The sequence below is a fragment of the Dreissena polymorpha genome, chromosome 7 (genome assembly GCF_020536995.1).
Source record: "Dreissena polymorpha isolate Duluth1 chromosome 7, UMN_Dpol_1.0, whole genome shotgun sequence".
Classification (NCBI taxonomy): Eukaryota; Metazoa; Mollusca; class Bivalvia; order Myida; family Dreissenidae; genus Dreissena; species Dreissena polymorpha.
Genome location: NC_068361.1, coordinates 99132381 through 99159636, shown reverse-complemented (window position 1 = coordinate 99159636; position 27256 = coordinate 99132381). Strand labels below are relative to the sequence as shown.

At 34.6% G+C, this 27256-nt stretch overlaps 2 protein-coding genes and 1 pseudogene across 2 annotated transcripts in view; 1 reads left to right on the top strand and 2 right to left on the bottom strand.

Annotated features, from left to right (window-relative positions):
* The window catches only part of LOC127839953 (ZZ-type zinc finger-containing protein 3-like), a 93937-nt pseudogene extending 86831 nt beyond the window's left edge, over positions 1-7106 (top strand).
* Positions 7107-10290: 3184 nt separating this feature from the next.
* On the bottom strand, positions 10291-19212 carry LOC127837975 (multiple epidermal growth factor-like domains protein 10; the record flags this gene model as incomplete). Its single annotated transcript, XM_052365451.1, has 7 exons — positions 10291-11056; positions 11367-11479; positions 12421-12547; positions 14735-14869; positions 16288-16425; positions 18533-18670; positions 19092-19212. Coding segments are annotated over 6 exons (771 nt in total), but the record flags the coding sequence as incomplete, so codon positions are not given.
* A 2061-nt stretch (positions 19213-21273) lies between these two features.
* The window catches only part of LOC127839952 (uncharacterized), a 12985-nt gene continuing 7002 nt past the window's right edge, over positions 21274-27256 (bottom strand). Inside the window, exons 2-5 of the mRNA XM_052368344.1 lie at positions 26233-26466; positions 23726-23929; positions 22684-22818; positions 21274-21597 (exon numbers count right to left, since the gene is read on the bottom strand). Of these exons, the coding sequence (XP_052224304.1) occupies positions 21452-21597; positions 22684-22818; positions 23726-23929; positions 26233-26466 (719 nt within the window). The 3' untranslated portion in view covers positions 21274-21451. The remainder of the gene's footprint in view (positions 21598-22683; positions 22819-23725; positions 23930-26232; positions 26467-27256) is intronic.

Sequence of the window (27256 nt, the reverse complement as noted above, 5' to 3'; positions counted from 1 at the left end):
TAAACAACTACAAGTATCCAATATGCACTTTTATGACGAGGTGTGTTTTACCTTAACATGTATTAACAGTGATGGCTTGGAGAAACATGCATGTGATGTTAATATAAAGAAATTAACCTAAGTAAGCAAGCCTTACCAATCAAAAGTCGTTTTCAGTTAAGAATCTTTACAGTTTGCCTTGTAGGTTTACAAAAAAATGGCACTTAATGTCATCATACATTAAAAATTGGTTCGTGTGCTTAAACGATATAATCCATTCAAGGTCAATGTCATATTTGAAGGCTTTTTAAGGGATTTGGTGTCGTATAACGTTACCATACATTCATTGATTTCAAAACAAAATTGCACAAAAGCATAATTAACATACGGATGTTTGATCAAGAACCATATCATTAATTCTTTTCGTAATGGTTTTTACGTTGACGTGACCTAATAATTAGCTTTCGGGTCTCAAAGTGGCCTTTGCACTTAAACATCACGTTATATCAAAAAGTCGGTTTGTTAGTCATAAAGGTGCTACTTTGATTACTATACTAAAAGATCAACCGTTTTTTACTAATTGGCAAGTTATTGAGGTTATAAGCATTATTTATGGGGCAGTTACGCCAAAGAAAGGTCACTGTTATGTTTGAACGCCAGACCAAGTAATATAGTATATAGAGAATAATAGGTTGGCGACGTGGATGGAGAATGGTTATCTGGCAAGTCGGAGGAATTTATCGGGTGAGCTTCGCTTAAAGACATGTGACAGCATAAATGATTATATTCTACACTGACCAATTATTGAAAATTACTTGGGAAAACAACCAACAAAAGCTTTAGGATAACAAATTAATACACACATAAATAATGTTTTCTTGAAAATTTAGTGAAACTAAAATTATATAAAATTATAAAATTAATCTTGACGAAACTTTCTCGAAATGTTGCCACGCTCGATAATCAGCCAATTCGAGTTTATTCAGGGTCTTTAGAGTTATTCAGCTTTGTTTACACAAACAAAATATATAAGCGTTATGCTGTTCAAAGTTATAACAAACAATGTGAAATTTGCTTTTTGCTAATTCGTACTCATTTAGTTTTCATTGAATCTTCTCCAAACTGTTTTTAAATGTTTGTTGGCATAACATGGGGACCAGAGTCGATAAACAGCTAAAGTGCGCAATGCACTTCAGAGTTGTTGCCCTTTGTTCATACAACAATGTTTTATTCGCCGTTTAAATTGTCATAACTCATACAGATTTCACCCAATCTTCACCAAGCTTTCCAGATATGTTAATGCCCTTAAAAAGGACGTCAAGTTCGATAAACCGCAATAAAAATATGGAATCCCATGGTGTCCATTTTTTACGACCGATGAATAGATTTTTAGTTTACTATTTTAGTTAACGTGAAATTGTGCGTTATGTTCTCTGTAATATGTTATTCTTTTCACAATTCGACCGGTGTATATATGGTTGAGAAGATGTATTGTTTCGATGATATATGAGAACTATGACGCCGTCCGAGGCAAATCTCGCATTCGCTCGTAAATGTTTGGATATTGTCGCGGGAAATTCACATGGAATATATAGTCACACATAAACTAAAAACGAGCTTGTTGCATCTCGTTAAATCAATTTACCAAACCACATCAACCATTGGACATTTGGCTATTGCTTAAAGTCACCATGATTTTGTATGGGTTAACTTTATTTTGCAAGATATTTTACAAAATAAAAGTTTGATTCTATCTGTCGTGGTCTAATGTGATTGTGAGCTTGATTCTAACAAGACTATTTTTCACATGCCCATTCTCAAGAAACGATACACTGATTCTTCTCAGGACATTGACTAGATTGTTATTATTACGTATTCCCCATGCTTTAAATTTAAGAGACTTAAAATCATCTTAAAAACACAACTGAAATTTGTATGAATAATGACACGGAAATGTGTTTAATTAATCAAAACAAGTGCTTCATTTACAAAATTGAAAATGTTTGACAAGTGTATGCATCATTATATTTAATGAATACAAAAATACGCAAGAAGAAAGATTGTGTTTGCCGGTGTTCAGGTTCGGAGTCGAGTGCAGAAGTACTTCATCAAGCTTGACAGGGCAGGGCTTCCCTTTCCTGGCAGGATGCCAAGCAACATGATAATCCAGAAGAAGGTTGGCAGTCCCTCCTATTAGTAACGTTATGGGAAAACCTCTCTTAATGCATGTGCCTCAGGTGTTGGCATGGATTAGCCTGTGCAGGCTTCTCTTTCTTTCTTTTATTTATTTAATGTTTTGGTTGTAGGCAAAAGTTTTCTAAACGAATATCCAGTTCAGGCTAATCTGGGAACAACCTTAAGGCCCACGCATTAAGCCCTGTTTTCGGTATTGTTTATCTTAAACAAACTTCTCTGAAAAAACTGCATCAACATGCTTTTTGAGTATGAGATCCGATAATATAGAGGCCATTTAACAGAAAATTGACATAAATGTGAACATAATTATAAAAAAAAGCCGACAACAACCGATTTAGCGTTAAAATTCCCCGATACGTTTTAGTATGTTTACCGTACCCGTGATACATTTAAGTATACTTAAAGCGGTTATGCACGAGTTTGTAAAATATTTATGGATTAATATTAAATGTGTACAAATTTTATTATACATATATTTCAATATAAACTAAAATAAAAGTTAAAAAGAACATGTATCGAAAAAAGCGAAATAAGCCAGATATTTAATTCTGAAATCGAAAAGGTCTGTACAGTCCAATTCGCCAGCATGTATATCATGCATGTACGATGTGAATCTTAATTTACTTTTACGGATCATTTCAGTTTCGATATCTATTCATACGACAAACGAACACAAACTCCGATCCTAATAAACAGAAGACTGCCTCGGTTATTGTAGGAAAATATGTACGAAATATCTTCGTCACAATCGGCTCGGGGTGCTAATTTGTCTTTGCTGCATTTTCTGAAATTCGTCTTCATTTTATAATTTTTCTTGACTATTTTGTGTTATTGTAGCATATTTTTTTAATAAATTACAATTTAACACATATAAAAATCGTGCATACCCGCTTTATGAGTACCCGGGTACATGTAAGTAGTACCCGAACCGACAAGACCAATCGAGCGTTAATGCAAAGCATGTGAGGTTTACACTGTTTTTAAGGAGCTCCAAACCTTATAGCTTTCCCATATAAATTAAATAGCAATTAATGTGAAAAGCATTCATTAATAATAAAGAGAATTTGTTTTACAATGTTTTAATTTGACTACATAGCTGGAATTGACCATTGTTCCCATTGAAGACCTGAGTTTTCAATATATTGTGCAGACCATTTCACCTAAATCTACAATGGCATTTACAAAACTACCTGCATTAACACAATTTTCATTCAACACAACCATCAGAATTTACAATATTTTCCATTGACAATACCACCTGTTTTTCCAATATTTCCCATTGCCGTGTATGTGCAGGTTGTTAGCCATCGTCACCACCGCTACAACAGGATGTACTACAACTCCAACTTCCTTGCCTCGGTCACTCCACCAGTGTTCATGACAGACAACGACGATGAGAACTCCCAAAGCTACGAGGGCAGTGTCACATCGGGCACTGAGAACTGGGATGCCAATACAGATGAGGACTTCTCTGTGAGTGTAGTGAGTGTATAACTCGTCAACGAACTAACCGATTGTCTTGTTACTTCACATGTGCATTGGCCTTGGACAGTAGATGACCCCTATTGAAATTGGGGTCACTAGGTCAAAGTGTGCAAATCGTTACCAATCAATAACTCATCAACAAATTTACTGATTGGCTTGATACTTCACATATGCATTGGCCTTGGGCAGTAGATGGCCCTAATGGAATTGGGGTCACTTGGTCAAAGGTCCAGGTCACTGTCACAATAAGTGTGAAAATCGTTTCCGATCAATAACTCGTCAGCAAATTGACCGATTGGCTTAATAATTCCCATGTGCATTGACCTTGGACAGTAGATGACCCCTATTGAAATTGGGGTTACTAGGTCAAAGGTCTAGGTCACTATCACATTAAGTGGCAAAATTATTTCTGATCACTAAATCGTCAACGATTGACCGATTGGCTTGACACTTCACATGTGCATTGGCCTTGGCTAGTAAATGACCCCCTATTGAAATTGGGGTCACTAGTTCAAAGCCCTGTTAAGGGGGCATATGTCTCCGACCGTGGACTCTTGTGTGTACTTATTATTTAACCTTGTAAGTACTTATTACATCAAAGGGGAACATGGACAATATTTTTATATTGGTTGATTGAATGTTACATTTAATTTATGTCAATGAAGCGCACAAGATTTTAGAAACATATTACATTCATTCAAACATCCTAAAGGGTTTGGTGGTGGAAAAGAGTAGGAAACTTGGGAAACCATACAATCAACATGGCAGATATATATATTTTTATTTCTAAATGTCATTTGAGGCTGTTATTATTATTCCTTTAATTATTGTCCCACTTCCAGATGGTAGGGTAGGTTAGGGTAGGCTGGGACTATTTTGGAATCACTTTGTCCCATTTGTCCCATTTGTCAGTTGCTGGTTCTCATTTTGTCGGTTGATCTTTATGATCTCTCAAGACATGCTGTGTATGTAAGCACAGTAAATCACTGGTTCAAAACTAGGAGAACAATAATATTGAGGATGGAGTGTCCTATCATTATGGCCATCTTGTTATTAGTTTTGAGTGCCTTATCATAATGCTGTTCTTGTTATTAGTTTTGAGTGCCTTCTCATTATGGTGGTTTTGTTTTTATTTGTTTTGAGTGCCTTATCATTATGGCCTTTTTGTTATTAGTTTTAAATGCCTTATCATAATGCTGTTCTTGTTATTAGTTGTGAGTGCCTTATCATTACGGTGTTCTTGTTATTAGTTTTTAGTGCCTTATCTTGTGTTCTTGATATTAGTTTTAAGTGCCTTATCATAATAGTGTTCGTGTTATTAGTTTTGAGTGCCTTATAAATATGACCTTCTTGTTATTAGCTTTTAGGATCTCAACATTATGGCTTCGTTGCAAGTCACAATATCAGTATAGCCTTTTTGTTATTTGTTAAAGAAGAATGTTCTGAGGTTCATTTGATGTATCGTTTATTTCATGTAATGGCTAAGCATGTATGAGTAAAAGCTTGTAAATGTGTGTGCCCCCAGGATGAGGAAGGGTTTCCGCTGGAGTTGAGAGGAACAGAGGAGTACCAGGAGCTGCTGAGGCTGAAACAGCTGAGGAACAGGAAGATCAGGCAGAGTGCTGAGAATATGACAAAACAAACCGGATTCAAGGTAATAAAGAACATGGCAAAATATGTTGGATTCAAGGTAATAAATAATGTGACGCTATGTGTTGGATTCAAGTTAATAGCACACATGACAGAACTTGTCAGATTCAAGATAATAAGGCACATGTCAGATTCAAGGTAATAGAGAATTGTCAGAACATTTCAAATTCAAGTTTATTAGAAACATTTCGGATCCAAGGTCATAGGGAACATTCCACTACATGTCAGATTCAAGGTACAGGGTAGACTGGTCTAGAGATATGAAGGACACATATGTCGTAAACCACATTTTTGCATGACATTGGTGATAAATACATTTGTTTTTATTTTGACATTTATTTTAACCAAATGGAATAGTAGCCTAATGAAGAAACAGTGTACATGTATCACTGAAATTGTTTTTGCGAGAAGAATATGGGATTTAATTTAAGCAAGCTGTTTATTTTAATAGAATTCATGTTAATTTTTGCCCTTACATACGTTAACAAAGGAATAATGGTATAGCTAAATTACCTTACCCTTTTCCCTTCGGCTACACATGTTGATGGGTTTGCAGTTCTTTAGAAAATTAAGTTATAATTAAGTACTTTCTGATAAGATTCAAGTTTCTAAAGGCTTCATTTTCAATCCTTAGATACTGATGAGCAGCAAACAGCATTAAAGCTGTACAGACTGCGAGTAACTTGCATGCTGTTCTGGTTTTATGCTGTTTTCAGATTGCCATTGTCATTTAACTTCTTAGTGGGAAGTGTTAAGATCAAGTCTGTTTCAGTGCGACAAATGCAAGTGTGAGCCCATAGTCGGTACTCGCTGGCACTGCATGGATTGCCCACCAGACCTAGCAGTGGACTTCTGGGATGAGTGTGTTGACAGGTAGGGCCGATATATTGAGTTTTGTTCTGGGAAAGCTCTGAGTATTGCATGTGCAGGAAGTGTCGTCCTAGATTAACCTGAATCGTATCAACTGGATTTTCATTTAGAAGAGACTTTCTTTAAAAGGAAAGCTCGTCTGGGATTACACTTTATGCACATGTATTAAGCCCAGTTTTTGTAGAAAAGGCTCATATAATAAAATATAACCTCCATCAAAAAAGTTACCACTTGAACGTTTTAGTACTTTAAATCCACTCTGCATAAAGATAAACAAAATAGGTTGTATATATTGTTAGTCCCTTATAGGTAATACCGAAGGGGACTTATGGTTTAGCGCTCTGTGTGTCTGTCAGTCTGTCACACTTTTCTGGATTCTGACATAACTTTTTAAGTTCTTCATATTTTTCATGAAACTTGAAACATGGACAGATGGCAATATGGAGATTGTGCGTGTCATTTCATTTTGTTCTTACGTCAAGAATTATGTTTGCTATGGCAACAAATAGACTAGAAGTTTTGCTGAAACTGGTGGAGTTTTACCGGTAGGGGACTTTTATTGCTTGGCAATAGTCTTGATTCTTTTTTCATCAAATCCATGTCTTTCAATTAAGTCCCTTGATAAAAAAAATATGCAATGTTCATAGTATTTGGAAACAGGTTTGATAACATATGTTTTAGTTAAAACATTATGTACACTTCAGTGTTGTGATGTAAGCTGATAAATGTTGAGTATGATTGGTGAAAATATCTTTTCCCGCTGCGCTGTTTCCAGTGGTTACGAGTCGTCTATGTACAACTCCAGTCACAGGTTGAAGCCCAAGAGGTCTTTAGAAGGTGCCGACTCTGGGTTCAGGGACACGGACTACATGGGCTTCTTACCTGGAGGCTCATCTACAGGATACAACTATCTGGACCCAAACTAATTGCCTGCCAGCTGAACCTGCTGTGCTAGAACCAGCTGACCTTTAATGATGAGAACCTGTATTATGAACACTTTGGCAGACACTGTTGGCAATATGCAGTTGTTATAGCAATATTTCATCTCTTGTGTAAGAGATTTAGGTCTCTTATAGGTCTGATTACATCTTAGCTTATTTAAATATACACCTCTTCCCTATCCATGAAACCCCTAGAACAGAATTCTGGTTATCAAAGACAATTAAACTTGTTTCGTCTTTAAGTGTTCCAGCACAGAGGGGAAGATTTAAAAAAATATATCACTGTTTTAGATTGCACATTTAAGTATAAACTTTAACTGGATATTTTAGAAATTAATCACTTGAGAATTGCGGTACATAAATATGCTTCACTTGAGAAGACGGTGCATAGTGTTTTTTTGTGTCTTTGTTGTATTTTCAGACGATTCTAAAGACAATTTCTGAGTGATTTTCGGGTTTGATCTCACACAATCTCTGTGACTCTGTGCATTATTCGTTTTGCTACAGGTTTTAAAATGCTAAAAAGGGTTTACCGGTATGCGTGTTTGATTGAATGTGGCACGTTGAAAAATGTACAATACCTTTTTTAAAGATGACTTTTTAAAATAAAATTCAAGAAAAGATTATCTGCAAAAATCCAACAAGGACTTTTGTGGAGACAAAATGTATGGAAATCTTCAGTTGTTCGTATTCGGTTTACATTATTTTAAAACATAAAAATTCACTACAACACGTTCAAGTTTATTTGTCATTTATTTGTATTGACTAGACATATCCATTAATGATGAAATAAAACAGCTTAATTTATTTGAAATTTAGTCTTGTGTTATTTCATGGCAAAGCAATCTTGCTGGATGTGTTAAAATATGTAGTAATTTATTTATTTATTTTATTTATTGAGTATTATTATTTTATGTTAATTATAAGTTCCTCTAAAATTATATAATTTCAAAGCCATATTTATCAAAATAGCAGTTAACGCGTTCGAAAAATGCATATACTTTTCTGAGACAGTCTTATCAATACCGTTCACCACTTAGCCCCAATACCCCTTTCTTTCACCGCTCTCGCTGGCATTATGCTTTTCGGGTAAATTGTTATCTAAGTATGATGATTTCTGATAAGACGTTTTTATCACTGATATGGAGATATTTAAAACATGCCCATGATTGCGCAAATTTGAACCAAGGGTTACTTTTTAACTACTTGGTAGAGGTGTACCATACGATGCCGTACAGTGGTCCTTTTCCAAGTTTGTTCAGATTATGGCCTGGGTGTATATGGCGTCAGATATTGATTAAAATGTTACAAAAACGTTTTTGCATTCAATTGCTATATAATGACACCCTGAACGTGTTAACATATAGGTAAGTAAATATCTTGCGAAAGCAATAAAATCGATTGCATCATAGAGGCATCTGATTCGCTATGGGTTTTTTTTTAATTTCACATATGGGCTGTGCTCTGAGAAAAGGGGGTTTAATGAACGTGCGTAAAGTGCCGTACCAGATTAGCCTGTTCAGTCCGGACAGGCTTATCCAGAACGACACTTTCCGCCTTAACTTGATTTTTGCCAAGACGTGTTTTACTTCAAACGAGATATATCATAAAAGCAGAAAGTGTTGTCCCTGATTCGCCTGTGCGGACTGCACAGGTTTATCTGGGACAACACCTTGCGAACATGCATTCAACCCGTTTTTCAGAGAGCACTCTCCATATATATTTCGTGTGCGCCAAACAAATACATGAAAAAAGAGGGACGAGATGACCCTATATCACTGTACACCTAACAAAGACATGATATAAGAGGGCCGAGATGACCCTATATCACTGTACACCTAACGAAGACATGATATAAGAGGGCCGAGATGACCCCCTTTATCACTGTACACCTAACGAAGACATGATATAAGAGGGCCGAGATGACCCTAAATCGCTCACCTAAGTTATTTATTTTATGTAAAATAAGAATATTGATTTGTTTTTAATGTAGACATGTTATCAATAACGGGTATTGATGAACAGCTATGGAAAACAAAGAGCATTTGCACAAGAAATTCGAAGGACAACCTCACTTAGCTCACTCGATAGTGTTCATACACATTGAAGTCCTTTAGTGTCATGCAGGAGCTCAAACACGTACAAGTACACTCATACATGACCTGATATACACACACTAAAGGTAATAATATGCACATGAAACAATGATAAGATGACATACATCGACAAAAAGTGTAGAATTGCATATTGGAATATAGCGTTCAGGTCGTCTTTTAAACAAAAAATAGTTTGTATTTGTTTACAAAAAAAAATCAAACAATACTTCATATGTTGTATAGAAATTACGTCTTAAGTATTTACAAATTAAGACAATCAAATTGATCTAAGATTTCGTTGCATGAATTGTATTTGTTGCCTCTAGTAGTAATACGCATTATGCTTATATTATTGATTGAAAATGCATGTATTTATTCAGAATTATTATGTGTTATGAATTCTTCAGCCGCTTTATATATTTAAGCAAACACTTAATGATTTACACAAATTAGCAATACTTGATAACATAGTAAATATCTTTAAAACCTAACAACATTATTTACCCCCAAAGGGAGCCTGGTAAGCATTGACACTGATAATGAAAATTACTAATTAGGAATAATAACTCCATGAAACTACAATTAACGACCATGAATCAACAAAACTATAATGTATGAACAATCATTGAAGAAATAATGAATGCCTCCATGCTTTTAATCATTATGCATGGCTCAAGGGACAAGCACTTGTCAAACATTGATACTGCTCAAGGGACAAGCACTTGACAAACAATTGATACTGAGTTCGGTCAGCAATTATTTTGATTGGTTTGATTAGTTTAATGTTAGGATATTGGTCAATGTAAATGTATATAGTAAACAGAAGTATTTTGAGACATAATATTCAAATTTGTATAACATATTATTTTGAATAAATTGAAAAAAGTATTCGTTATGACAAATAACATAATGTCATTACACCTATATAACTATGAGCGCTAATAAGGCGCACTTGTTGATGACATTATGTCAACAAGTTTCGTCTCAAACAATATTGATCGATATTTCTAAGAACATAGCCTGATAGATAACGCCAAAAATGTACTTATGGTAAACTTGTGAATATAGAATATGTACACACCATATGATTACACACAATTACCTGCATTAAATCGTTCTATATACATACATCGATACAAACATGTTATTGACACTCTTTTATAACAATACACTTGTACTAACATGGTATTTAAATTATAATCACATGTTATTAGATATAAATTGATTAGTTACTGTTTATGTTGTTAATTATTTTCTTTATTAAGTGGATAATAAGAAATATACACAAATAAATGTTTCTGTAGATGTCACGTATGTAACAATACGTGTGAACTTAATAAGCCGATGCTGCAATATACATCAAACGTGATACAAGTTCGTTATAATATAGTTGTGCTAGATTTTGTATTGTCAAATAAGTACAGTAGTACATGACGTTTGATTATACCATAGTGATTCAACATTTATAAAGTCAGATAGGTACAGTAACCTTGATGATCGATACATTTATAGAGCAAGAGAACATATTTAGTGGAATTTTGAACGCAAACGTGAATATATATATTCTCATGACACTTGACTCATTGTTTTGTGGCTGTTTTGCCATCGTTTGTCTATGTTTCTGTCATGCGGGGACTGATAATCTATTTCCAGATGTACGCATTGAAATGTTCTCTTTCTCCACATGGGTATCAATTGTTCTTTATTTACTGTGTATGTTCGTCAGATGCCAAGGTAAACCGTGTTGTCTTCTTCGCCTTGTGCTAATTATACTTTTTTTCTATTCTTTGTACACTGTCCACTTTGTATGTAGGTGTAAAATAGTGTTGTTCCTCTTTGCTTACATATAAAGTAATTTAATTTATTAAATGTACAATGAATTTCAATAAAGTAACATTATGTTAATACTTCAATATAATATAATTACATTTTCTCGCTTCACGTTGTTTTGTTCTGTTGGTATAGCAAAGATTATTACATTACTTAAATAACATACTTATAAACCACACAAATCACACACATTTTTTAAAAAGGTAGGTACCCATTTGATTGGTATGTTAATCACTTTGGAGTTCTTAATATACATATTAATGTATGAGAATTAAATATAAGAAAGCACAGTGTTCAAAGACAAAGGTGTTATACTCACTTCATGACATTTGCAGGTAGTCATAGAAGTTACGGTTCGTTGAATTTGGTGCCAAGTCGTCGTACATTTTGTGACAAGACGACTCTCTGTTAGCACGAATTTCTCCAACAAATCTTTAAAATTAAGGGTATCTGTCATAAGCTCTTTGATGTTGAACATGACTTTAAGTATGGAAAACGCATTTTGACATAAAAAAGTGTGTGTATATCGATTGCTCTACAATGTCATACTCGACAAGGCATGATATTATTCATACAATTTGCGTTTTTGACAATTAACATACAAGTGTATACACATTCGCTTATTGGAGAGAAATGATATGCATCCTGAACAATATCTGTGCGTATTTCGAATATTAATCAAGGAACAGTTTGTGTATTTCTATAATAAATGTAAAGATAAGCAATTACATGGTCGATAATACAGTTCAGTATAAACTACATGAATTTGCATGCACCGATTTCTAGACTCATGTCCAGCAAAGGCGCATTTGACAGCTTTGAGCCAAACGCGAAGTTCAAAGAAAAAAGTCACGCTTTTCAATGCAAACTAGTCACGAACGCAAACGATATAAACATCATATACAGTTAATTGGATCAAGCCTGATAGATAAGTATCACGGGGAGATACGTACGCATATGATTATATTGTTAAGCGGTTTATACTAAGATATGATAGATAACTTACAATAAATTATATATTTGTTTAACATTGTCAACATTTTCTGATATTTGAAACGCGTCTGTAGAATACAAATTCGTTTGTTATTTAAATGTTCAGTGTTCATGTCTTTTTCCTACTTAAAAGCAATTATTTTTATTCTTTCGGCACATTCTTAATAAAGTTCTGCTTACGAAAACAAGACCGTTATACATGTATATATTACACTGTTTTCTAAATTATAAAAAACAGTAGGTATTTGTATATAACACTCCTTATCAATACAATTGCATTTCACAAATGAATCTGATTGATTTGTGTAATCGCAACATTATTGCATGTATTTGGTTGCTTTATTCACATAACTCACAATAATTAATTTGCGTTTACTTACTGGCAATGTTTCCATCTGATGATCAGCACACTTAATACTATTACAGCCGCTACAACAACTCCAAGGACCGAAGACACAGCTAATAAGGCGTTATAATTCTTGTCAGTATGACACTCTGGGCTAAAAGCTGCAACACACAAACAGGATCTTAACATGTTCGTCATAAGGAATAAATCATAGAGAGATTATGAAGAAGTACACTAATGTTAATTTGGATATGTACATAAATAAATTGATACTATTCAGATCACATTTTATGGAGGTGGTGGTGGTGGTGGTGGTGGTGGGGGGGTGGTGGTGGGGGTGGTGGTCGTGAAGGTCGTGGTGCTGGCGTTAGTGGTGGTGGTTTCGGTGGTGGTTTCGGTGCTGGCAGTGTTAGTGGTGGCGGCGGCAGTTGCTGCGGTAGTTGCGGTGGCGGTGGCGGTGGTAGTGGTAGTAGTAGTAGTAGTAGTAGTAGTAGTAGTAGTAGTAGTAGTAGTAGTAGTAGTAGTAGTAGTAGTAGTAGTAGTAGTAGTAGTAGTAGTAGTAGTAGTAGTAGAAGCAGTAGTAGAAGTAGTAGAAGTAGTAGTAGTAGTAGTAGTAGTAGTAGTTGTAGTAGTAGTAGTAGTAGTAGTAATAGTAGTAGTAGTAGTAGTAGTAGTAGTAGCAGTAGTAGTAGTAGTAGTAGTAGTAGTAGTAGTAGTAGTAGTAGTAGTAGTAGTAGTAGTAGTAGTAGTAGTAGTAGTAGTAGTAGTAGTAGTAGTAGTAGTAGTAGTAGTAGTAGTAGTAGTAGTAGTAGTAGTAGTAGTAGTAGTAGTAGTAGTAGTAGTAGTAGTAGTAGTAGTAGTAGTAGTAGTAGTAGTAGTAGTAGTAGTAGTAGTAGTAGTAGTAGTAGTAGTAGCAGGGGTGGCGAAATCTCAAAAAACTTTACTTGTCCACGGACAACCATTTAGGAAATTTAACTTGCCCGTTGCTGAACTACACTTGTCCGTTAATGTTTACATAAATTATAAACGCATTTATTGATTAATGTTAAATAATGTGGAATATATCAAAATGAGTATGATTTGCTTGTTTTGTTTATAATTGTACTTCAATGGTACATTCATTATAGCAGTATATTATAAACAATATAAAGACTTTCTCAAACTTTCAATCTTGCGAAGCTCGTGTTATTAAAACATGTGCTGAACATAAGCACATTGTAATCTTAACAAAATAAACTAGTCCAATAGGTGGACCTCATCAGACTGAGGCTCCGCTACTGGTAGCAATTTGATTATATAAACTGGTAACCATTGAAAATGGGTTAGCCAAGTTTCTTGAAAAGTTCTGGTGCGTTTACTTAGATCATATTTTTTATCATAATCTTTCTTAGTTTTTTGGGAGGTGGGCTGCTCAAAGCTTCGGGTTTCTGCTCCGTTGTTGAAGATCAAAAAAAAAAAAGTTCCATCTTTACCATTAAAGTCGTCTTAAATAACAAGGTAGACCGTGTTTTGATTATCTAAGATTGATACTTTTTTATTTCCGTCTGATTGTAAAAATAAAGAAACCAGTCTGTACACTGTCTAACAGTCGGGCCGAATGTTGAAAATGCGGCATGCTCCCGGTCTCATATAGAATAAGGGAGATCACTGCGAAGGAAAGTGCACGTATTTTAGCTTGATTGCTCCGCAAATAGCACTGACAATGTAATCGCGTGTCAACATCCAGTTTTGTAAAACTTAATTACGGCTTTAATAAAATGTGTTTTTGTATACCTGGACGCGACTTTTAAAAAACTTGTTGTCCACGGACAACTTAATTGAAAAAAGTCAGTTGCCCAGACAAGCAAATGTACGACTCGGGCAACTCGGACATTTGATTTCGCCACCCCTGCAGTAGTAGTAGTAGTAGTAGTAGTAGTAGTAGTAGTAGTAGTAGTAGTAGTAGTAGTAGTAGTAGTAGTAGTAGTAGTAGTAGTAGTAGTAGTAGTAGTAGTAGTAGTAGTAGTAGTAGTAGTAGTAGAAGTAGTAGTAGAAGTAGTAGTAGTAGTAGTAGTAGTAGTAGTAGTAGTAGTAGTAGTAGTAGTAGTAGTAGTAGTAGTAGTAGTAGTAGTAGTAGTAGTAGTAGTAGTAGAAGTAGAAGTAGTAGTAGTTGCTGTAATTGATTTAAATCATCGGGCAATTTAAGAAGCAGTTCAAACCAAACAACCCTTGAGCACATTCTGTAAAGGTGCAGCAAAAGCTACTGAAAAGTTGTGAGTTGTAGTCGGGAAGTAATATTTGTAGCAATTACGTACTTTTTAATTAAGTTGGGGCATTCAAAGTAAAAACTAAACGATATACATGCTTACGTGTACAGAAACCATTTTCCATCCTAAACCCATCGTGACATTGAAGAGACCCTACGCACGATCCATTGACGGAATGACACTTGTCACAGTGACAGTCCATAGAGCATCTTTGTCCGTAGAAGCCGGGTGTACAGGCTGTGTTACAACAATAAAAGGAATATAATTTGAATAGTAGTATGCGATAACAATTTTTTTCTGCACACAATGGGTTGTCACAGGACTAAGGATTATCCATCGACGCCGCGGGTCGTTATATTGTTGTAACATTTAATTTTGGGGCATGTTTTGACCTAACGGGGCATGCAGCACAGTATATAATTACACACCAATATATTTAACCTTGTGGAGAAAAGTTTTCAGAAGGACAAGATTTGTAAGGTATCTGCTGTACAAGTCTATATAAAATGCATGACGCTTAAGGTTTTCAGAGTATTTGTTTTACTGAAGTTAAATGATTTTATGATAAATTGTACGATTATACAATGTTACATATCGAACAAACCTTGGTCGAGCTTTTATAATCAGAGATGTTTATTTTTCAAATAATATCTAGATTCATTCATTACTAATCATCATATAGCAAAGTTTCTAAATGGAAAAAGGGGGCATAATTTATGTTGTTTTTTTTTAAACCATAAAATCGCACATAAACAACTTCCTATCTGAAGAAAAATTTAAAAAACACACACTGTGTTGAAAAGTGAGTGAGTATTTATGCGGAAACATGTGGCAAAGAACTGACTGTAAGACAGACAGAAAAACAGATATAATAACGAAACAACTAGATCAAAAACAAATATGATAACTAATTAAGCAAAAGCAGCCAGCTGTTTAAACAACACAATTTTACAATTTCAAAATTAAAATTAACTAAGTGCTATAACTTTATAATGTGGACGCAATAGCAATGACGATTGAGCACTGCACGTGCCCTTAATGAACTGTATATGCAAAAGATGTTTCACCAAATCATTATTTTTTCTTTGAAGTGAAGGGGTATAATAATGAGCTTAAACAAATCTCAGAGAAACAAAGATTTTTCATTACGTTTACGGGCTCATTTATATCTGCGAAATCCAAAATACATTATATTTAAACAGACTGCAACATCATAAACATGCATTTTTGGGAATTCCAAGGCTAACTTAATTAAATCAAACTAATACTCAGGTTAGTTTTCATTTCAAAATAAGTAATTACAGCAAAACTGTTGATGGCATTATTCAAATGTATGTTAACCTACCCACGCTGAAGTTAAAGCGTGTCCAAAAGGGACACAATCCCCATTCGGACATTGACCGGAATATAGCAATATAACAATGACATGCTCATATGCAATTTACGACACAGATCAAGATCTCATTCTCTGAAAGCTGATCTAGCACACGCATCGCTATGAAATATAACCGCAGTAAACACATACCTGTGATAATTTATTATGCATGTATTATGTAAATTTGCATGCAAGTGACTTTTGAGATTTTCTTTACAAAAGATAACATTTAAAATAATACGAACACCATATGAATGAGTAAAAATGTTTTTAATCTTACCAACGCTACAGTTACTGTAAGTCCACCCAGGCTCACATTTCTCACCGGAACACTTGCCCGAGACATGGTTGCAGTTGGTGCCGTGTAGGCAATGACACTCTGACGAGCAGTTCAAACCAAATAAACCTTTGTCGCACGCTGTAAAGGAGAAACAAGAGGAAGTACTATTAGTAGCTATACAGTAGTAGTTAACTAGGTTAATCAGAAATCATGTCTCGAAAACAGTAAGATTGATGCTTCTCTGTTACTACTATACAGGTTTTTAATGCAATTTTATAAAGACCGTAGCAACGTTAAAATATAACGTTTAGCTGTCAGCTTTCAAAAAATGAACTCTTACCAACGCTACAGTTACTATGAACATACAGAACATGCCTGGATCACACGCTGTAAGATATTATTTTATTATTAATATATGCTAAATTAAGGTTAAAACTGTAAATGTCTACCCGACATAACTTAACTACGATGCGAAATACAATTACAAACTGTTGAAGTATAGACACTATTTTCCGATTTGTGAAACCTTGATATTGAGAAATGACGAACACATAAAAAAAGTTATCGTCGTTATATTGATCTCGCATTAAACACGACTTAAACAGAAACCTTTAATATTCCTTATTTTAAGTTTATCTAATTCGCTCGCTAAAAGTCGAACACGCTTATTTTACTTGTTTTTACATATCACACAAAACATAACTCCAACATTCGCTGAAATATAAATCTTTCTAATAAATAGTGCATAAATATTCACATTTAACCTTTATATTTTTGACTTAACTAGTCTTAAAAAATACTTCATCGAGTCAATAAGATGAAAAACCGCATGTTGTTACATACCTACGCTACAGTTGTCATGCGTCCATCCAGCTGCACATTGGTTAACGGGACAGGTACCATCAATATGATGGCATATTTCATTGTTGTAACAATGGCATATATAGGAGCAGTTAGCACCAAAAGTACCAGGGTTACAGGCTGTAATCATGAAATGTTCATTAAGCTATACAAATCAAAGCCTTGAACCCTGAAAAACTGCGACTTGCTTCAACTTCAGTTTTACATCAAGACAAGATATAAGGAGGTTTTAAATAAAAATGGTCCTTTAAAAATTATGAAATACAGGTAATTTATAAATTCAAAGTTGTTAAAATTATTTCTGATAAACTTTTCATTTGTCTAGTTGAACTTCAACAGTTCAGATTTGTGTTGTGTTTATTTCTCTACCTGGATAGAAGTTATATTGAAGACAGTGAAACAGAGCGGATCCCTTGCTAATTGACATATCGAATTCTATACATGTCTTTTTGCTTTATATAAGATAACATTTAAAATCATGCGAACACCATTTGAATGAGTTAAGCATCGTGCTCGGATGAATCTTGCTTTAAATCTTACCAACGCTACAGTTACTATTGGTCCACCCAGGCTCACATAGCTCATCGGAGCAGTTACCGAAGACATGGTTACAGTTGGTGCCGTGTAGGCAATGACACTCTGACGAGCAATTCAAACCAAATAAACCTTCATTGCACGCTTTAAAGGAGAAACAAGAGGAAGTACTATTAGTAGCTATACAGTAGTTGTTAACTAGGTTAATCAGAAATCATGTCTCTAAAACAGTAAGATTGATGCTTCTATGTTACTACTATACAGGTTTTTCATGCAATTTTTTGAAAGACCGTTGCAACGTTAAAATATAACGTTTAGCTGTCAGCTTTCAAAAAATGAACTCTTACCAACGCTTCAGTTACTATGAACATACAGAACATGCCTGGATAACAAGCTGTAAAATATTATTTTATTATTAATATAGTCTAAATTAAGATTAAAACTGTAAATGTCTACCCGACATAACTTAACTACGATGCGAAATACAATTGCAAACTGTTGAAGTATGGGCACTATTTTCCGATTAGTGAAAACATGATATTGAGAAATGACGAAAACACAAAAAAGTTATCGTCGTTATATTGATCTCGCATTAAACACGACTTTAACAGAAACCTTTCATATTCCTTATTTTAAGTTTATCTAATTCGCTCGCTAAAAAGTCGAACACGCTTATTTTACTTGTTTTAACATATCACACAAACATAACTCCGACATTCGCTGAAATATACATCTTTCTAATAAATAGTGCATAAATATTCACATTTAACCTTCAATGTTTTTTACCTTACTAGTCTTAAAAGATACTTCATCGAGTCAATAAGATGAAAAACCGCATGTTGTTACATACCTACGCTACAGTTGTCATGCGTCCATCCAGCTGCACATTGGTTAACGGGACAGGTACCATCAATATGATGGCATATTTCAGTGTTGTAACAATGACATATATAGGAGCAGTTAGCACCAAAAGTGCCAGGGTTGCAGGCTGTAATCATGAAATGTCCATTAAGCTATACAAAATCAAAGCATTGAATCTTGAAAAACTGCGACTTGCTTCAACTTAAGTTTTACATCAAGACAAGATATAAGGAAGTTTTAAATAAAAATGGTCCTTTATAAATTATGAAATACAGGTAATTTATAAATTCAAAGTTGTTAAAATTATTTCTGATAAACTTTTCATTTGTCTAGTTGAACTTCAACGGTTCTGATTTGCGTTGTGTTTATTTCTCTACCTGGATAGAAGTTATATTGAAGACAGTGAAACAGAGCGGATCCCTTGGTAATTGACATATCGAATTCTATACATGTCTTTTTGTTTTATATAAGATAACATTTAAAATCATGCGAACACCATTTGAATGAGTTAAGCATCGTGCTAGGATGAATCTTGCTTTAAATCTTACCAACGCTACAGTTACTATTGGTCCACCCAGGCGCACATAGCTCATCGGAGCAGTTACCGGAGACATGGTTACAGTTGGCACCATGTAGACAATGACACTCTGAGGAGCAGTTCAAACCAAATAACCCTTGATCGCATGCTGTAAAGGAGAAACAAGAGGAAGTAATATTAGTAGTTATACAGTAATAGTTAACTAGGTTTATCTTAAATCATGTCTCGAAAACAGTACGAAGTTTGTTTGTATGTTATAATACATGTTTTTCGTGCAACATAATTAACACCGTAGCCACGATACAATATAACGTTAAGCTTTCAGCTCTCAAAAAGTTAGATCTTACCAACGCTACAATTACTATTACTCCAGCCAGGGGCACATTGATCATCTGAGCAGTGGCCAGAGATGTGATCACAGCTTACTCCGGGTAGACAATTACACTGGGAGGAGCAGTTTATACCAAACATGCCTTGACCGCATTCTTTTGAAAGGAGAAAAGATACAGAATAATTGTAATTGAAGTATAGTGAGTATCATTGGTAACCAACAGTAATAGTAAACGTAGTAGTGTGTCAATAATACATGTAATATACCGTTCTGGGGTATACTTGTAAGACAAAGTTGATATAATTAGAGAGATTTGTGCATGCATGCAAAATTTCATTAATATCATAATAAGCATTAAACACGTCATATTCAATTACCAATTTTTTATATCTTACCAGCGCTACAGTTGCGAAGAGTCCATCCAGGCGCACATTGGTCGATAGGACAGTGGCCAGAAACATGGTCACATCTTTCTCCATATAGGCAATGACATGGGTAGGAGCAGTTGTTACCGAAAATGCCATGATCACAGGCTTTGATATTCGAACAAAAAATAATATTTAGAGCAAATGTAATATGTTATATGCATGTCCAAAAAGTTTTGCAATGCATTCCACATAATAATATATCGCCGCTTTCATGCATACACATCATTACAGACTACATAATTAACCATCTAGCTGCCATAAAGTGTCACTAGCAAATCTAACCGACGCTACAGTTGCTTTTAGTCCACCCAGGTGCACATAGGTTACCCGGACAGTGACCAGAACTTTGGTCACAACTTGCTCCGAGCAGGCAATGACAACGGGAGGAGCAGTTCTTACCAAACATGTCTGGATCGCACGCTGTGATAGTCGAACCAAAGATATTATTACAGTAGATGAGTAGATACAATGACAATAATTGTATATGAACAAGTATATTTGCATTCATTATTTACCCGAACAATAAACTTTAACGGCCTTCTCTCTTACACATGCTAATAAATGCCTTAGTTCAGCTGGCATCAATCGTCAATAAGAATCTTACCAACGCTGCAGTTACTTTTAGTCCATCCAGGTTCACATTGATTACCAGGACAGTGGCCCAAAACATGGTCACAAGTTGAACCGTTGATACAATTGCATGCATAGGAGCAGTTCTCACCAAAGAGCCGTTGATTGCAGGCTTTAAAATATTTTGTTAAGAAATATAATTAGCACTTAAGCCATTGCTGTTGATAGTGGTTACCCTGAACTTTAAATAGAAGAAAAAAATGAGGGGGGGATTTCGTAAGAAAAACATGTCTTGGTTGTAGTACAATGGTCAAACATAATAATATTGAGTGAGCGTTTTAAAGGTTTATCCACTGTAAATCAATGTAAAACTAATTCATATATGATTTTTTCACTCATAAGAAAACTATTTACTCGCACTACATACTATTGTAAACACCAACAACACCCATAAAGCAAGGACATATCGCTAATTGTGATCCCAACAAAACTACAGTGATGTTTTTTCCAACCAGACACACATATACCGTCGGGGCAGCGGCCAGAACATTGCCACATTTTTTCCTTTGTGGGAAATGACAGGGAAAGACACAGTTTAAACCAAACATGCCTGGACCACAAGCTGTAACATATTATTGTAATATTAATGTCTGCTCAATTAAGGTTAACACTGTTATTGTCGACCGACTTACTTAACTACGATGCGAAATGCAATTATAAACTTATTTTGTATTAAAGACACTAATTTACGACCCCCGAAAAAAAAGTTATCGTTGTAATATTGATCGCGCGTTAAACACGACTTTTACAGAACATTTGAATTGCTATATATTATTTCATCTTAATCGCTCCCTAAAAAGTCAAACACATGTTTTATATTAATTTTTGCATATTACACCAACAATACTTTGACATTTTCTCAAATAAAAAACATAATAATAAATGGTTAAAACATATTCACATGAAATCTTTAATATGCTTGACTATACACGTTTACAAATAGTAATTCATCGAGTCAATTAGATAAGAGGCCGCATGTTGTTACATACCTACGCTACAGTTGGCATGCGTCCATCCAGCTGCACATTGGTTAAAGAGACAGGTACCATTAATATGATGGCATGTGTCATTGTCGTAACAATGACATATAAAGGAGCAGTTAGCACCAAAAGTGCCAGGGTTGCAAGCTGTAATCATAAAATGTCGATTCGGCTAAACAAAATCAAAGCGTTGAATGCTTTAAGACTTCGGCTTGCTATAACTTTAGTTTTACAGCAAGACAAGATATTAGGAAACTTTCACAGAAACTGGCTCTTCATAAAAATTGAAAATACAGGTAATTTATTCATGAACAGTTTTTAAGATAGTATTTCTGATGAACTTTCAATTCATCATGTTGATAGTTCTGATTCACGTTGTGTTTATTTCTCTCACTGGATAGTAATATTTAAGACAGTGAAACAAGGGAGATCACTTGGTAATTAACATGTGGAATTCTATAAATGTTTTGATAGCAGTATTAAAGGGGCCTTTTCGCAGATTTTGGCATTTTTTAAACTTATTCATTAAATGCTTTATATTGATAAATGTAAACATTGGATCATAAAAGCTCCAGTAAAAAATCAAGAAAAAAAATAAAAAAAGGAAAAGAACATTGCCCGGAGCAGGTTTCGAACCAGTGACCCCTGGAGTCCTGCCAGAGTCCTGAAGTAAAAACGCTTTAGCCTACTGAGCTATTCCGCCGAGTACACATTGTTGACGTATTTTATACCTTATATAAGCAACCTTCGTAGTTTCACAAAATTTAACGACAAAAACAGAACTCTCCAAATTATTCGATCGTTTCGCGTTGCAACGCTTTATAATTTTTAGGTTTTAAAATCGTCAAAAGATGCATATAATGGCTATATTAGAGCATGGTTAATGTTCAGTATTACTGTTTCCTCACAAATATCATAACTAAAACAAAAACTTACGAATCTGAAAAAACTTTTTTCAATTTTGTCAATTTACCAAAGCGTGAAAAGATCCCTTTAAAGATTCCGCTTGTCGCCGCAGTCTTAAAACGATTCGTATAGCTTGTTATAACATCTGCGAAAACAATTATGACATATTGGGCAATATTTTATTTTATGTAAACTGATCATTGGTGAACTGATTTCAATCGCTCAACTCACCGAAAATTCCATAAAACTGCAATACATTTCAAGAGTCAAGCGTACTCAATTAGTGTTAATCGGTCGCAATCGTTCTTATGATACAATTATTCTTACTTTCATTACAGGCAAATCCTCTCCAGCCGTCTTGACATACCGCATTCATACATATGCCCGTGACACTTTCGCAGGAACCCGAAAGACAATGGCACTCTTTGGAACAGTTTGCACTGTACGTACCGTGTACACAATCTGGAAAAAAGAAGCATTTTTAAATATGTTCAGTGCTGAGAAAAAGCTATTTTATAGCTTAATTAGTCCGATGTTTAGGCACTGAATGCACAAACTCTTAGCTGTATTTACAAACATAATGGCACGTTGCTATTTCTAGACGCTTACTCTAGCGGTAGTATTCTTCAATGGTCAACTGTACCGGAAAGCCAATTTAGTTACGTGAAATATATCATAATATATTATAAAACACCCAAGCACTTACGCACTAAATGTGCAACTGGGGTGCCGAGTAGTTTAAGCGAAGTACACCGGATGTTTAACGAACGACCAGGGTTTGAATTGCGCTGAGGAATGATTGTTATTTTAAAAACTTGAACATGGTGATAATAGCTATAACTAAGAACGCCATTATATTAAATACTATTGTGACATATGCAGCAACTGTCAAAAATAGCCGGACTATGTGATTGTGTATTCAAATTATTTAATGTATTGTTGGAAGCATATAACACACAGCTAAACCGTAGAGTATAGAAATTTGTCATATGCATAAAGTATATTAAACATTTAACAAGACGAAAATTGTTATATTATAAAGGAGACCTTTTTAAACTAGCACATTCTTAAAAGCGATATAAAAGCCCAATAAGCAAATGGATCCATGATACCCGTGAATTCACAAATTGAGCGCGATTTAAGACAAATATCGTAATAAAATAAATATAGGTAATCTTATTATATAACCAGATTTAAGAAAAAGTTAGCTTTACACTGCAATTGTTTCGGGATTATATCACTTCTTTGCAAGTCGGTATCATCGATGAAAAAAATCCCCTCACTGATCTTGACGTAACGTAAATCCACAAACATTTCTGTTATTGAAAGAAAGCAAAATGAAAATGTTCAATTATTGATAGCATTTTACCTGCTTGTCGGTATATCCTAATCTCGCATATAGTCATATATGTAGTTGATGACACACTGCCCGAAACTCCTACAGCATATACTTCCCGTGGAGGAGCCAGTACCGTCTCCGCAAACAACTGGTTTTTGAAAGTGAACTTTTCGTTCTGAAGTGATCGATCCTGTCTTCCCAGTAACAATGTGATGTTGTCAAACTGAACAAATGCTGCAAAAATATTATACATACGTCTACGGTGTATATGAAGGTTATCTTGACTTTATTAGATAATAATAAGTTGTTTAAATAAATATTTGTTCCTTGATATAACCAAAATAACTTCATGCTCATATCATTATAAAATACCATCGTTCAAAAGTATCCATTTAACACGGATAAATAATTGTTTTGGCTGGAAATAGATACACAATCTAACATTGGATGTTTTAATGGCAAGTAACCTAATGATATAGTACACTCATGCATACACTGTTAACGTGGAAAAGCTAGTTGGCCAACTGATATTACGCACGAATATTTTTTGCATGGCACAATCACTCTAGCCCTGCCAATGTCCTGTAAGTCCACACACATGCTGAGAAGCGGATGTAGTCCAGGCAACAGGAAAATAGTGGAAGTAATCAAAGTAAAGAATTGTTGGAACAAAAAAAGGGCGATCAATGAAATTCTTGATTAATTCAATTTATGAACGTCCAGCTTATTAAAATTACCCTACTGTTACGCAGTGAAAGGTTGAGCCTTTTTAAGTTAAAAGGCTCCGATAATGTCATTAGTTCGAATGATAACACTCGGCTTCGATTTACTTATGGTAAGAGTTATGCTCGACCAGCCTAATGTGACTGTTTTACAAGCTATATCCATTAACTATTGACCTTATAGAAATAATGTTGACAGCAATACGCCAATTTATTCTCAGCCATGTTAACAGCAACACACAAATCGTGTCAAATACCAATAATTGTTTTCCGTACATAAGTGTTCTCGCCCGAGAGTAAGAGGATCACCGGTCCGTTACCTCGCATACTTGATAGGCTAAAAAGCGTGCTTATGAAATGTTGAAATAGCATTTGTCTATGAAGCAAACGAATTGTGTGCTCCGAAAGTTACAGGGGACATAGATGTTGAGGCATTTTGCAAAAAAAAAAAATTATACAAATTCTTAATATTCGTTTCAATTATTAAAAAAGGGCATTATTTATAAAAGTCGAATCAACGTGCAGCCGTTGTCTACCATGGGCACGGCCGTCAATTCAAACAGCCAACATACTGCAACTAGAGTATAGCAACATATTCTTTCAATGCCAACACATAAATGACGATAATTATATATATCAGCCGTTCTGCCCAAAGCCTGATATGAATGTGAACAATACATTAACTGCACTACTTACGCTTTCGTAAAACTATAAGCCGCGCATAGATTTATGCATGGATTCAATACATGTACATCAACATATTTCTGCCTGTGCACTTCAAACAAACTTTAATTGCAACGATGATTAAAAGTTAAAGTTCATGGGCAAGGTTAACAGATGTGTACCTTAGTGTCAAGTAAAGGAACACTTAATAGCTTCAAGAGTTCGGACAAATTGCAGGTTTAGTTCCTGATTTTGAAATATTAGTACAATCTCTATAAATGTCTTAATACACTCGGGATTCATTCCATCGAAGAAAAAGATCGTGTATAACGCAGTTAAAGATATATTAAAGGTGTGGTGACTTCAGAGTCACAATTTTTTGTAACATTTGATATCATCAAAGAAATTCTCACCGATGTTTGATATAGCAAGTTAAAATCCAAGCCTTCGATCTTTATGACACTACTTAATAACATCAGAATGAAGAAGTTTTCTCTATAAAATTACTGCTAGACTAATATAAAGTGTGCGTTGCATTTGTTTTTGTTATTCTTAAAAAGCGCTCCGAAAGTTGTTTTGGGAATCTAAACGGTCGTATCCGATTATATTTATTAACCGATTGTAATCAACAGTGACAATAGAACCGTTATGTCGCTGAAATTGTTAAGGATGGACGTTTTGTTAATATTGATATAACTGAGGCATAAAACTATCGATAAGAACTGATAAATGTATCCAGTTACATACTAGTTTTAGTATTCCTATTTAAAACCGTTGCTGCTGCATAGTTATTGTAAGGGAACAACATTGTTTGATTTTTACATGAATGCACTTTTCGGATTTATCATTTAATTACAATATTAAAAACATATGGAGAGTTTAATGATGATCTTCTAATATATATTTCTTCCGCATGTTTACATTTATTTATTATAAGCATTATTGTAAGCTTGCACAAATAATTATACCTTTTTTATTATTGTAAGTAATTTATGGAAATATCTTCCTTTGAGGAAATACAAAAATAAATATATGTAGCGGATTTCTAAACGGCGAACGGGTTTGTTAGTTTAAGACCAATGATGTTAATCTGTAATATTAACATCACTAAACCTAAATGTGATTGTATTGATTAAGCGTATCGATACGCACCTCCATCTGTACGCCCTAGAACAAGAATCTTTTCCACGAGATAAGTCTTGTCCAGTGTCAGTTGCACCCATGCCGGTCTTTCGAGAGCTGCGCAACATCCACAATTGACAGCATAGCCTTGGTCATTCCCAATACCATCGATGACCTTATCAGCAGTCAAGTTCCAGTATGGACCCGTGTATGGAACCCCCTTTGATGTCACCGCGATGTGTGAATTAGGGATCTGGATGGGTTCTGAAGTATAAACAAACAATTCTGATCATACAAAGATAACTGTTATTTAATAAAGCATATGCCTATCGCACATCGTTGATGCCAGAGTAATATTGTGTTATATTGTAAATCTTTCGTTGTCTTAGAAAGCATATGTTTTTGCTACGAATGTCTCGTTTAACATTTTTCGCACACTATAAACGGAGTGAAGTTATCATGTGTTGAAGATCTGAATGTGTAGATAGGTAATGCTATTTCTGCACAATCACTTGTAAATCTACGGAGAAATACTTTTTTGTCATGCGCTATTACACTCATTTTATTGAGAAAAAAAAAATCTGCTGGCAGCTTACCTCCCTAACGTTAAACAGTAGCCGACGCCCCCGATTAATACTTAATATCAGTGTATTGTATTTATGTTATTGTTCATTGTTTATCTTAATGTTTAAGTTCGTGTAAAAGTATATTTGTGTTATCTATATTCGGGAAAACCCGATTTTCCCGAACTTATTTAAGACATATAAATGCGCAGTTTGTCTGATAACTATAATTTGTTTTGTTCTGATCTGTAAATAAATATATAGAACACAAATAAGCAACAGGAATAGTTTGCTTTACTATAAAGAATATGAAGATCTTAATGCTTAACACTATTAAAAGCTGAATGACAGCATACATATATGTTCTCGATTGGAATTATATATGCATTGAGCATGCATACTTATCAGTGTAATGTGTTAAATCAGCACACGTTATCATGAAAACAACAGCCATATATATGTATATATATATATATATATATATATATATA